This window comes from Drosophila yakuba, chromosome 2L (assembly GCF_016746365.2).
Source record: "Drosophila yakuba strain Tai18E2 chromosome 2L, Prin_Dyak_Tai18E2_2.1, whole genome shotgun sequence".
Lineage (NCBI taxonomy): Eukaryota > Metazoa > Arthropoda > Insecta > Diptera > Drosophilidae > Drosophila > Drosophila yakuba.
Window position 1 is genome coordinate 4,568,547 of NC_052527.2, and position 11,412 is coordinate 4,579,958.

General features: G+C 46.7%; 8 protein-coding genes across 9 annotated transcripts; 4 read left to right on the forward strand and 4 right to left on the reverse strand.

Annotated features, from left to right (window-relative positions):
- The first annotated feature begins 126 nt into the window (after positions 1–126).
- LOC6526829 (NADH dehydrogenase [ubiquinone] 1 alpha subcomplex subunit 2) lies at positions 127–742 on the forward strand. The gene is made up of 3 exons (XM_002087894.4): positions 127–343; positions 405–511; positions 573–742. Exons 1-3 carry the CDS (start codon positions 246–248, stop codon positions 653–655), a joined length of 288 nt encoding a protein of 95 aa, XP_002087930.1. The 5' UTR covers positions 127–245; the 3' UTR covers positions 656–742.
- LOC6526830 (probable pseudouridine-5'-phosphatase) lies at positions 708–2,375 on the reverse strand. Of its 2 annotated transcripts, none has more exons than XM_002087895.3 (4): positions 2,224–2,375; positions 1,897–2,027; positions 1,368–1,586; positions 708–1,249 (listed from the first exon to the last, which is right to left on the reverse strand). In XM_002087895.3, exons 2-4 carry the CDS (start codon positions 1,958–1,960, stop codon positions 837–839), a joined length of 696 nt encoding a protein of 231 aa, XP_002087931.2. In that variant the 5' UTR covers positions 1,961–2,027; positions 2,224–2,375; the 3' UTR covers positions 708–836. The 2 variants fall into 2 exon arrangements, with proteins under 2 accessions (XP_002087931.2, XP_015053247.1); XM_015197761.2 differs by lacking the exon at positions 1,368–1,586 and adding an exon at positions 1,625–1,843 and having other exon boundaries at positions 2,224–2,374.
- Positions 2,376–2,715: 340 nt separating this feature from the next.
- Positions 2,716–3,894, reverse strand: LOC6526831 (60S ribosomal protein L27a). The gene is made up of 4 exons (XM_002087896.4): positions 3,818–3,894; positions 3,256–3,573; positions 2,891–3,025; positions 2,716–2,802 (listed from the first exon to the last, which is right to left on the reverse strand). Exons 1-3 carry the CDS (start codon positions 3,818–3,820, stop codon positions 2,897–2,899), a joined length of 450 nt encoding a protein of 149 aa, XP_002087932.1. The 5' UTR covers positions 3,821–3,894; the 3' UTR covers positions 2,716–2,802; positions 2,891–2,896.
- Positions 3,895–4,204: 310 nt separating this feature from the next.
- Positions 4,205–5,182, reverse strand: LOC6526833 (39S ribosomal protein L27, mitochondrial). The gene is made up of 3 exons (XM_002087897.4): positions 5,023–5,182; positions 4,805–4,968; positions 4,205–4,742 (listed from the first exon to the last, which is right to left on the reverse strand). The coding sequence occupies exons 1-3, from the start codon at positions 5,084–5,086 to the stop codon at positions 4,539–4,541; spliced, it is 432 nt and encodes a 143-aa protein (XP_002087933.1). The 5' UTR covers positions 5,087–5,182; the 3' UTR covers positions 4,205–4,538.
- Positions 5,183–5,381: 199 nt separating this feature from the next.
- On the forward strand, positions 5,382–7,325 carry LOC6526834. The gene is made up of 2 exons (XM_002087898.3): positions 5,382–5,647; positions 5,715–7,325. The coding sequence occupies exons 1-2, from the start codon at positions 5,492–5,494 to the stop codon at positions 7,065–7,067; spliced, it is 1,509 nt and encodes a 502-aa protein (XP_002087934.1). The 5' UTR covers positions 5,382–5,491; the 3' UTR covers positions 7,068–7,325.
- Positions 7,232–8,509, reverse strand: LOC6526835. Its single transcript, XM_002087899.4, has 2 exons — positions 8,127–8,509; positions 7,232–8,067 (listed from the first exon to the last, which is right to left on the reverse strand). The coding sequence occupies exons 1-2, from the start codon at positions 8,446–8,448 to the stop codon at positions 7,328–7,330; spliced, it is 1,062 nt and encodes a 353-aa protein (XP_002087935.1). The 5' UTR covers positions 8,449–8,509; the 3' UTR covers positions 7,232–7,327.
- A 136-nt stretch (positions 8,510–8,645) lies between these two features.
- Positions 8,646–9,993, forward strand: LOC6526836 (gastrula zinc finger protein XlCGF7.1). The gene is made up of 2 exons (XM_039371168.2): positions 8,646–8,919; positions 9,001–9,993. The coding sequence occupies exons 1-2, from the start codon at positions 8,800–8,802 to the stop codon at positions 9,838–9,840; spliced, it is 960 nt and encodes a 319-aa protein (XP_039227102.1). The 5' UTR covers positions 8,646–8,799; the 3' UTR covers positions 9,841–9,993.
- LOC6526837 (oocyte zinc finger protein XlCOF6.1) lies at positions 9,945–11,389 on the forward strand. Its single transcript, XM_002087901.4, has 2 exons — positions 9,945–10,135; positions 10,190–11,389. The coding sequence occupies exon 2, from the start codon at positions 10,195–10,197 to the stop codon at positions 11,233–11,235; it is 1,041 nt and encodes a 346-aa protein (XP_002087937.1). The 5' UTR covers positions 9,945–10,135; positions 10,190–10,194; the 3' UTR covers positions 11,236–11,389.
- Positions 11,390–11,412: the final 23 nt, after the last annotated feature.

Here is an 11,412-nt window from a genome sequence, read left to right on the forward strand (position 1 = left end):
AAAACAAATACCAGCCAAGACAACCACCTCGGTTGGTGTCATAGGTCAGGATATTCAAACGATTTAATTGGTGGATCGAATCTCTGCTGAGCTAGACGTTATTTTAGTTTGAGCCAAAAAGTAATTTGTTTTTTAAAACAATAATACCAATATGTAACCCAAGTCTGTTTGGCAACTCTGTATAGGAACGAAATTTAAATAAACTTGCTTCTTGAACATTTCAAAATCGAAACAGCGGTGCCAAAATGCGTATCACTCTTTCCCGGTTGGCCAGCTTCACTCCAAAACTAAAGGAGCTGCGGATCATATTGGATCCCAAAGGAGCGACCTCCAAAGGAGCAAGGTGAAAGCCACATTTGCCGCTATTAGGTTATATAATTTCCTCAAGCATTGTTTCGCCACAGGGAATACGTGGAAAGATTCTATCCGAATCTGAAGAAAAGCAATCCCGACCTGCCGATCCTCGTGCGCGAGTGCTCTGGCGTTCAGCCACGCCTCTACGCCCGCTATGGTGAGTGGATGAGCATGATTAGAGCCACAAGTTTCCCCAACATCGATTCCCATGTCCACAGGCAACGGCAAGGAGGTGTCCCTCTCCCTGGCCAACCAGGCTGCTCCTGACATACATAAAAACCTAGAGGCAGTTGGAAAATAGAACTCACGCTGGAAAACCATGTAGATTAGGCGGAAATAAAGGCACAGCCAGATGCTATATGCACAAATACGTGTATATGGAATAACACTTTACACTTAAATTCATTTGCTTGGTAGGTACATCAATTTCCAGTTACAGCAATAGCATCGCTCGGCAACAAAAAGTACATCAGCCATTAAGCTCAATCCGTGAAGGCGGGCAGTCCGAACTGCTCCGGCTTGAAGTCCGCCAAGGAGCCCAGCACCTGTGTGGCATGCGAGGTCTTCTCCTGGGATAGGCGTGGATCCGGCACCATTACCACCTGCATTCCGGCGCTGTTGGCCGCCGTCACTCCGTTCGGCGAGTCCTCGAATACCAGGCAGTCGGACGCTTTGGGCGGCACACCGAATCTTGAGGCGGCCACTAGGAAAATGTCGGGCGCAGGCTTGCCGTTGACCACCTCCTTGTCTGTGGAGCCGCAGACCTTGTGGTTAAACAGGCCGAACAGCTCCCGATGCTGGGCTGTCTTCAGCTCCACCATGTCGGCGCCGGAACTGGTGGCCAAGCAGAAGGGAATCTTGTTGGCATGCAGGTGACGCAGAAGGCGCTCAGCACCTTGAAAAGGGAAGGGGTCACAAGATTAACAAACGGCTATGTTCGCAGTGGGGTAGTAATGGAAGCAGAGGTATTTATAGGGAGAAAAGCCGATTAGTGTTCTGGTCGTGGTGCTAACCTTCCAGCAGGGGAACATTGTTGAGTCGCTCGTGGCACATTTGCGAGTACCGCTTGAGGAAGTCTTTGGTGGTGATGGGCAGCTGGCACTCGGTGATGGCTATCTCCGCCGAGCGCTGCTCCGTGGTGCCCATTACGCGGAATCGCACGTCCACCGGATACGGGCGGCCGAAGGAGGCGGCTATTTGCCGGGTGACCTCCTCGTATATCCTCTCCGTGTCTGAAACGTGACGGCAAAGCGAGAACGGGGATTAGTACCTGGCATCAACTCGGCGTTCCGCATCAGGATCTCGGTGTTGGCGCGCTGCTGGCGGGCGTACTCCTCCCACGACATGGGCAGATCATAGTGTTCGACCATGAACCTGGCCAGCGGCTCCGTCTGCAGGCCCATGACCTGCTCCTTGACCTCAAAGGGATATGCCTTGCCGTAGGGCTCGAGAATCATTTCGGTGGCCACCGTATAGAGGCGTTCGGTGTCTATTCGGCAAACAGTTAACACATAAAGCAGACTCAAGCACGGCATCACTCACCCAGTAGCAGGCCGTCCATGTCAAAGACGCAGTGCGTCACCTTTCGCAGCACTTTGTTGGCCATCTCGCAGCGCTTCTCCTTACTGGGCTCCCGATTATGTAATTATGAAGTCAACTAGTTCGTTTCGCGGCTGCAACACAGAGGTCATAATCAAGTTTCTTTACATTTACTCAAACATCCCCCGCCCACTTGGGCACGTCCCCCACTTTGACACTTCCTGGATTCGATGCCTCTTGTTCGGTCATGTCCTTGACCCAAGGTCGACGCATCCCCCCCCAACCAAGGTCAAAGATGGGGTTGCCCTCATCCCTATGTCCTTGACCTACACGTAATCTGCTTCCGCCTTTTGCAATGTCGCGCGTATCGCACTTTTCCGCTTCTTCCGAATTTTTCCGCGAGCTTTCTGGTCGGCGCTGTGTGACCGTAGCTACGTAGGCCCAGAAAGCCTACTCGAGAATAGTGCTAAAAATGGAGACTAACTAATGAGCTGCACCGACGTAGTTATACTCTTAATATAGCTTTAATTTCTTGACACCTATTATTCTTTTTCTTAGTTACATCAAAGTTTACACAGTTTACAATATTTCTAACATTCTCATTCAATTATTGCCATTTCTTATTGATAACTTTGTCAAAATGTTAGGTATTTTGTTTTGCTTTGCAACCAAAAACTAACATGTATATCGCATGCTTCATAAAAATGTTAGGCAATGTTTTGGCAGGAATACAATTTTAAGACGAACCATCCTAAACAATTTGCGCCAATGAGGCCCCAATACCTTTCAGTAAACAGCACGTTTTGTAAGAATAGCAGATACTTGTTTTTCTTTTAAATTTATTAAAAAACAAATACATTTTTGATGGTCGAATGTAGTCCACTTGCTTTTTTTCTGTAGAGAAGGAATCTGCAATGGAAACAATGGCAATTAGGTACTGCACTTGATAGCTCGGCTGTGAATTGATAAGATGGCTATGCCAGGAACACAAGCTCACCTTAACTTAGGCGCTCAGCAAGCACACACCGCCGGCCTTCTTGATCTTGTCCTCAGCCTTCTTGGAGAAGTACTTGGCCTTCACGATGACGGGGCGGGCGGGCAGGTGACCACGGCCCAACAGCTTGTAGTAGCCCTATGGAGAAATAAGATTGAAACACCAATCAATACAATGAGTTACAGCAGGGATTGCAGAAGGGTGCACATTGTCTGCAGGAACTGCTGGCTTTGATCTGAAAGGCTGTCCTCTACACGGTGAGAGCAATTGTACGGTCGCATTCTGTCCGCCCATCGCCTTGGGTGTCTCTTCATGTTGAAAGCAGCAGCAGTTCGCATAGCAGGGTGCGGAATTCGGTTGAAACTTACGAATTTAACCAAGTCGATGACGGGAGCCTTGGTGCTCTTCTCCTTCTCCAGCTCGGCGAACTTCTCGGCTCCGACCAGGGACCAGAGTTTGTCCAAGTTGATCTCGGGCCTGAACTTGTGCTGGCGGCGCAGATGGAAGTTCCTCATACCGACCTTGCCGAAGTAACCAGGATGGTATTTGTCGAAGTTGATGCGGTGGTGGTGCATACCACCAGCGTTACCGCGACCTCCGGGATGCTTGCGGTGCTTGCCGATACGGCCGTGACCGTGGCTCACATGACCACGCAGCTTCCTGGTCTTCTTCCGCTTGATATTCGACTGTAAAGGAGAGCAGAACAGAAACGTGTTTTCATTGACCATTCATTCCACAATAATTTTCACCCACGTGCTGGAGGTTATGTTTACGTGCAGCATTCGCTCGAGTCGCTGTGCTCACTTTGACATTGTAGACAGTGGGCAGGCGAGCTGCGGCAGTTAACGTTAACTTTTCTTTTCATTCCGCATCGTTTACATGCCCACAAACCACATTTTAGGTGCACCACATTTACCGACGTCCACTCACCATCTTTAAAATTGTAGGAAAGAAAGAAGCGAAGTTGGCTGCGGTTGTAGGAGTGTGACCGCTCGGCGGCGATAACAAAAAATACCATCCGGCCTAAAAAACAAATACCCTTAATTACCATTGCAGAGTCGAAAAATATCACTTGCACACTATTACAGCTTGCGGTTTAATTTTTCTTTTCAAACTTTAATAATTTATATTTAATCAGTAATAGTTGACATGTAGTTTTGAGTATATAACTTAACAAATGCTTTATAAATCTCAATTACACGCAAAGTATACGTTTATACTTTTTAATAGCTGGATGCCGTGACAGAAATTTTTGTATGGTCGGATGCATATTATTTTACCTAGTGTTTTCTTCGTGAAAAAAGGTTTAATATAAAATTTTGGTTTCAGTTGTTTTATGTCTTTGATGGCTTATTAGAAACATAGTGCTTGATTAGTGGTAAAATGAAAAGACTGGAATGTTTTTAAACTCTTAATATAAATGAGGCACCGAAATTAATAAACACAAATGTAGCGTTGAAAACACCCTATCAACTGAAGTCACCTTAAATTTGGGATATTTGGTTTATAACTCCGCTCAAACCAGTGCTGATAAACAATCGGACTGCTATGTTAATCTAACAGGTGCTGTTTAGCATACCGATTCTGTTAACAGCCAAAAGTTCAAATATATAATTATTTTCTATTTGGTTTGAATTTTGTATTTAACAACCTAGATTTCCTCGACTAAACGAAATCGCTGATGCTGATTTTCGGGCACAACATTAAAGAACTTCTTATAGATGGTCTGGTCCTGGCGGCCGGCGTAGTTCCGCTGAATCCAGGTGTGGTCCCAGTTGGGATCGATCGCCTCGCAGGTCACATAAACCTTGCCGTGCTCCATGGCGAACAGTGTTCCGTTGCGTCCAAAACCAACCTTTTAGTATGAATAAGTATACGGATATTACAGCCTGGAAAACTTAATCAACCACTACTTACATTCAAACCCGGATGGAAGCGCGTGGTGAGCTGGGTGGCCAGTATGGTGCCCTCGGAGACGTAGTGTCCATCCTGGACGCGCCATCCGCGATGTTTGGGCCTCGCATGACCCTTCTTGTTCCTCGTACTTCCGCCGGTTTTCTTGCTGGCATTGCGCACGGTGGCTACGGGGGATTGAATTGATTAGAATCTGCAACAGGTTCGAGGGCAGCCCTTACTCATCAGCGGCTGGTCCGCCTTCAGACACTGCATTGTCAGCTTTTGCATTATATTAAACGACATATTTGTGATTTTATTCCAGTAGCGAGGTTTGTTTATGCAATTCCAGATGGAGACCAGTGTGACCCCCAACCTGAGCTAGAGCAGCCCAATAACAGACTGTTGCCATTGTTGCCAACTGGCGTTTTTAAAGTATAGCTATGCAAATATGTTTCAAAAGTAGCTGCATGTTTACTTTTATATTTATTGTTTAAGTTAAATAAACTATAGTATTCCTTATTAATTTGTTTTTAAGGTGTGTCACAAATACTTTAACATTTTGAAATAGCCAAATGGGCATCACTGCTGCAAGAGGATGGACTGTGGAGTTTAGCACCTTCTGTGGTAGAGCAACACTTGCCGGTTGCTGAAAATTGTAATTGTTTATTTTTTCCGGCATTAGCATTAAGTTTAAAGTTTACCATTAGTATGACGACGTGGGGCAATATCTGCCGCATCTGCAGCAGCCCCGCAGACTACGAGATATTCGCCAAGATTCCCACGTACTTGCACGGCTCCACAAACGAGTTTCTTAACTGGCAAAAGCCCATAAACATTTTGCTGGAGGAGACGACGGGCATCAAAGTAAGTAACTCCATTGTCCAGTAACCAAATAGACGGGCTTATGAATACCTCCTTTGACTGAACGCAGAACTCCACTGACGACGGGCTGCCACGCAACATATGTGCGCCGTGCATCTCCTATCTCAAGCATGCCGTCACATTCCGGGAGCAGTGCATCAAGAACGCCCTGAGTCTGAAGCTGGCGGAGCTCTACCAGCAGAAGAGGGTCAACATTTCGGATGCGAACAAGATAGACAAGGAGAGCGCCCTGTTCACGGCGGAGGATCTGCGTTATGTGGAGCAGAGGCCTGTGCACAATCTTCTGCTGAACAACAGCACCAAACTGGAGTCCTCCAAGGACAAGGTGCACAAGCGGCTGCTCAATCAGGCGGCTCCCCAGCTGGACGGAAATGACGAGCAGAGGATCCAGTACTTAAACGTGCTGTTCAACAAGCAGCAGACTCACAACAGCATGCATAGGCACTCGCGAGATGGCGAACTGCCAACGACCAGTCGTCAGAATGACGATGAAGATGACGATTATGCGGTGGCAAGCTCCAGCGATGACAACGAGGAGGCTGCTCTGCTGCGCAAACACAAGAACTGTTACAACTACACCGAGACGAACTTCGAGGAGGACGATCCCATGGAGCAGGACCAGTTGCAGCTGCGCGACATTAAGGTGAATATACCGGAGCCCATGTGGAAGGAGCGCAAGTGTCCGGCATGCTCCAAGCGCTTCATGTTCGAGGACTCGCAGCAGTCGCATCTGGACAACTGCGTCGAGTTCCAGTTCGTCACGTTTGTGACCGAGATGACCAAGTTGCTGGAGATTAGGCGACAAAAAATGGTCTCGCCACACGAGTTCATCCGCCGCATGATATTCGCACTGCACAAAACCTGCACCTGGCTGCAGGAACATTCCATAGACTCGCTTTTGGCCGAGAAGCTGCATCAGGTTAAGGTGTCCAACGGTGAAAAGTCAGCTGAGCCGCCAATTCCTATAGAAATACCCGATCACCGCCCAGTGGAAGAACCACCACTATTCGACTTTGCCAGCAGAACAACGACTCCGATCACGGAGGAGAACAATGTGCTGTACGCCATTGAGCGTTCTGAGAGCCGTCATTCGCAGGGCACGCCCACGGTGAAGAAACCCATTCCCATTCGCGGTAAGGTGGCGATGGGAATCGGGCTAGACAAGCACAGGGAGAGGGTTACGTTCCTCGAGAAACTTCAACGGGCCGCAGTCTCTCCTGGCACAGTTTCGCAAGGGCCAGCGCCCGTTTTCTCAGCACGCTGCGGGCAGTGCAATTTAGTATTTGACTCGGTCTCCGAACTGGAGGTACACAATCACAATGTCCACAGGGGCAACGAACTGAACGCCGAAGACGAAGCCAAAAGGCGTCAAATAATCGCCCTCTTCGAGGACGATATTTAGGTTTTAAAAAGTCATGTTTTTAATACAGGTGGCTCAATCAAACTAGTAATCACGTTGGCTACGCTATATCTCTGTTTTTTATCGTATTGTATTTGTTTATTATTTATTTAATTTATTCTGTTTCCATTGGTGATTTACTTCTGCTTAGCGGTAATCCATGTTCATTTACATTCTCATGTACTCAAAGACCATTGCTTTTTATTTATATATACTCTAAGACCAATAAAGAGATTTGCAAGACTTATTCCAAGCCAAAAAGCCTATGCGTATATTTGCAAGCTATCCAATACGAGGTTGGAGTCTGCTGCATTTAATTGCAAATAGTTCTTGAGTAGCCGCATCAAGTCCAGGCTCAGATCTGGATTTTGCAATGCGAAGAGCTGGTTTAGCGTTTTAACAAGGTTTTGCGGGTCTGCCAGTGCTCCCATTAAACTTGGGTCACCTAGGGCAACCAAATTGGCCATTACCCGCACCCCATAGATCAGGCTTAGACGGTCGGCTGGTGGCGCTAAGGTCGCTTCAAAGAAACGCACCAGGTATTCGGCCTGTTGAGCACCTAGCTTGTGCTCCTGGTTCACGATTTCCAGTTGGTGCACTATGTACATGAAGTAATCTCTGGCGGGCTGCTCGGGGATCTTCTCTGGCAGGTTCTGGGCAATGTAGCTTCGATCCTCGTCACTCACATGCTGCAGGCAGTGGGTGGCCACCAGGGAGAGACATATGGCCGCATCTTCTTGGCAACCACTGGCGTCGCTGTAGAGCCTCCACAACTTGGGTACTAGTTGCATTTGCAGCAAAATCTTGCCGGCCTTATCGCATGTGGCCAGAATGTTGGCCAGTGTCCACAGGCAACTGCGCTTGAGGCGTTCGGCCTTGCCATCGAGGTAGGTGACCATGTAGCTGCCCGCCAAAGTGACAATCTTTTCGGATACATGGGCCTCGCCCAGGGAAAGGTTACACAAGCACTCCACGGCATCTGTCTGTCGCTGAATGTGAGGTCCTGCAAGTCGAGATCACTTTTAGTATACAAATATAACTGAAGGAGATGCAGGAGGTTACCAGTGAGTTCCTTAACCAGGACCTGAATGGCGCCAGGAATGGCTGCGAATGCGTTGATGTTGTCGTTGCCCTGGAGGAACCCCAGTGACAATCGGCACAGATCCTCGGAGGTGGCGTGCTTGCGCCGCTTGATCCTGCTTGCCATCCCAGTAACGTCCTTGATGCCCATCTCAAGAGCCGCCACTTCCTGCTTAACCTGTCCCAGTCCGATGCGCAAGGAGTCCTTCGCCTTCATGCGGCACTCAACACGCTGATCCCTGGCATATCCCCGAATCTTGTTTCGGAGCAAAGTTCCCTCCGCAGTTGTCGTCGCAGATTCCATTTGTTTAAATTTTAAAGAATCCTTACCAAGTGAGCAATAATTCGATACATCAATAACAGTTTATCGATATTAATAAAAGCTTAACAGCACTGCCTGATCAGCTGTTAAAATTGTAAACATGTAAGCATATACTTTTGTTTAAAAAACAGTCCTTTAAAAGAATAATATTTGTTTTTTGCTTTATCCTATTGTTAAAATAAAATCTGTTTCAACGTGTTTTTAAAATTATATGTCATCGATAACAGGTTTAAGAAGAACAGGGCGTTCTGTGCCTTACGAAACATAAAAAGTGCAGAACACAACAGAAACAGAAAAACATTGTTGCGGTCGAAATACTTTAGTTTGCATGTAATGGAGGAGATATGTCGAGTTTGTCTGGAAAGGCCCAATGGCCTTGTAAACATCTTTGACGCTAGGCGAAAGACCAGAGTTTCCATAGCTGAGATGATCGCTCTGTGCACTAGGCTTCCAGTAAGTCGAAGTGATCTGTTTTCCGAACTGATTTGTCCTCCGTGTTTGGAGGATGCGAAAAACGCTTTTTCGATTCGGCAGACCTGCGAGAGGAGCTACCAGTTCTACTGCCAAGTCAGGGACGAAGGAATCGAAGAGGCACTTTGCACCTTGATTGAAGAAGAGGACTGGGAGTTTTCAAAAGACCATATGGATGCGTCTGAATCCGAGGATGATGACGTGAAGAACAACAGGAAGGATGCCTCATTAGACTGCCGCCAATGTCCGAAAATGTTCAAGCGAAAAGCTGCTAGACTGCGACACATGAGCTCCCACTTGGGTAAAAAGCCCTCCTTTGTTTGTGATCACTGCCTAAAGACGTTTATACGTAAGGACCTGCTCAAGTTTCACATAAACACACACACGGGAGAGCGACCGTTTGTCTGTTCCCACTGCTCCAAGTCGTTTGCCCAGAATTCCACATTGCAGTCCCATATTCGAACACACACTGGCGAAAGGCCCTACAAGTGTCCCCAGTGCTCCAATACCTTTGTAAAATCATCTGATCTCCGGCGGCATATCCGCACTCACGACGACGTACGGCCCCACAGGTGTTTGGAGTGCTCAAAGTCGTTTTCAAGGAAGGCACACCTCCAGGATCACATGCGCTGCCACACGGGCGAACGACCGTTTCCCTGTCCTCATTGCTCGAAGACCTTTGCCTTGAATTTCACTCTTCAAAACCACATCCGCACCCACACAGGCGAGCGACCATACAAGTGCTCCCACTGCTCGAAGTCCTTCAGTTTGGGTACCACCCTTAAGAATCACATCCGCACTCACACCAGAAAAAATGAATTCAAGTGCTCTGAGTGCAAAATGTCATTTGGCCAAAAAAAGGGCCTGCGTAAACACCTTCTTAAGCATAAGAAATCGAATTAATGAAACTTGTTATTAGGAAAATACAAAAATATTAACTTATTGTGATAAATATTTTGAATTTTCAACATCGATAATAAATCGATTTAGAGAATGGCAGAAGACAGGGTGCCCAGTGTACTGTGCACATTGTAAACAATGTAAACTCTTGGTTTATTATTATTTTTTATAGTGGAATAAGGCAAGTTCATTACTTTTTGATTAATTTCGTCACGCGGAAAGGATTCCTAAATTATGAATGATTGCTCTCATAATTATTAAGTATCAAAAACCGAAAGTGCTCATATAGTATTAGCCGGTGAGTAGAATTAAGTCTAAAAAGGTTTAGCTTAATACATATTGTTAATTACAGGGATAATGGCGAAAATATGTCGTGTTTGCCTGGATAGTTCCAGTAAATTTACCAATATATTTGACGCCAGACGAAAGACCACAGTTTCCATTGCCGAGATGATCGCGCAATGCACTGGGTTTGAGGTCAAACGCGGCGATTTGTTTTCGGAAATGATATGTCCACCGTGTTTGGAGGATGCAAAAAACGCGTATGGGATAATGCAAAGCTGTGAAAAAAGCCACCAGTTCTACTGCCGAGTTCGGGATGAAGGTATCGAGGAGGCCCTATGCGCCTTGATCGAAGAAGAGGACTGGGAGATTTCGGAAGACGAAAGTGCGTGGTCTGGATCTGCATCTGATGATGATGACGATGAGAAAATCGACAGCAAGGAGGTAGCATTCGAATGCCGTGAATGCTCCAAGCGATACCAGCGAAGGGGATCGTGGATGAGACACATGAGAACTCACATGGACGGACAATCCTTTCCCTGTCCCTACTGCACGCAGAACTTTCGATTTAGGATCACTCTCAAGGCGCATATGAAAACCCACAATTCAGCCAAACCCTACGAGTGCTCTCACTGCTCAAAGTCCTTTGCGCAGCAGTCCACCTTGCAGTCGCATGAACGAACACACACTGGCGAGCGGCCCTATAAGTGTTCACAGTGCTCCAAAACCTTCATTAAATCCTCAGATCTCCAGCGTCACATCCGCACACATGGCGGTGAAAGGCCGTTCAAGTGTTCCAAGTGCACGAAAACATTTACGAGAAAATTTCACCTTCAAAACCATATTCGTTCTCACACGGGCGAACGTCCATTCCAGTGTCCCCACTGCCCCAAGGCCTTTGCCCTGAAGCAGCACCTCAAGGAACACAGTCGTCTTCACACACAAGATCGTCCATTTCGCTGCTCCCACTGTACCAGTACTTTCCGGCTGAGCAGCACCCTTAAGGAGCACAAGCTCGTACACAGTGATGAAAGGAATTTTAAGTGTCCTCACTGTACCAGTACTTTTAAGCAGAGAAAAACACTTGGAAGACATATTCTCGAGGTACACGAATGACCACTACTTTGAAAAGGACCAAAGGGATTTTCTGAAATGATACAATACAATTACGCATTCATTGGTATTGTAATAACAGGGTATTCAATTAAGTTTGTACTGAATATACATGTTTTGATATTCTCTATAATGGAATAAAATGTTTTTAATAAAAGGTTTTTATTTTATCGTACCAAT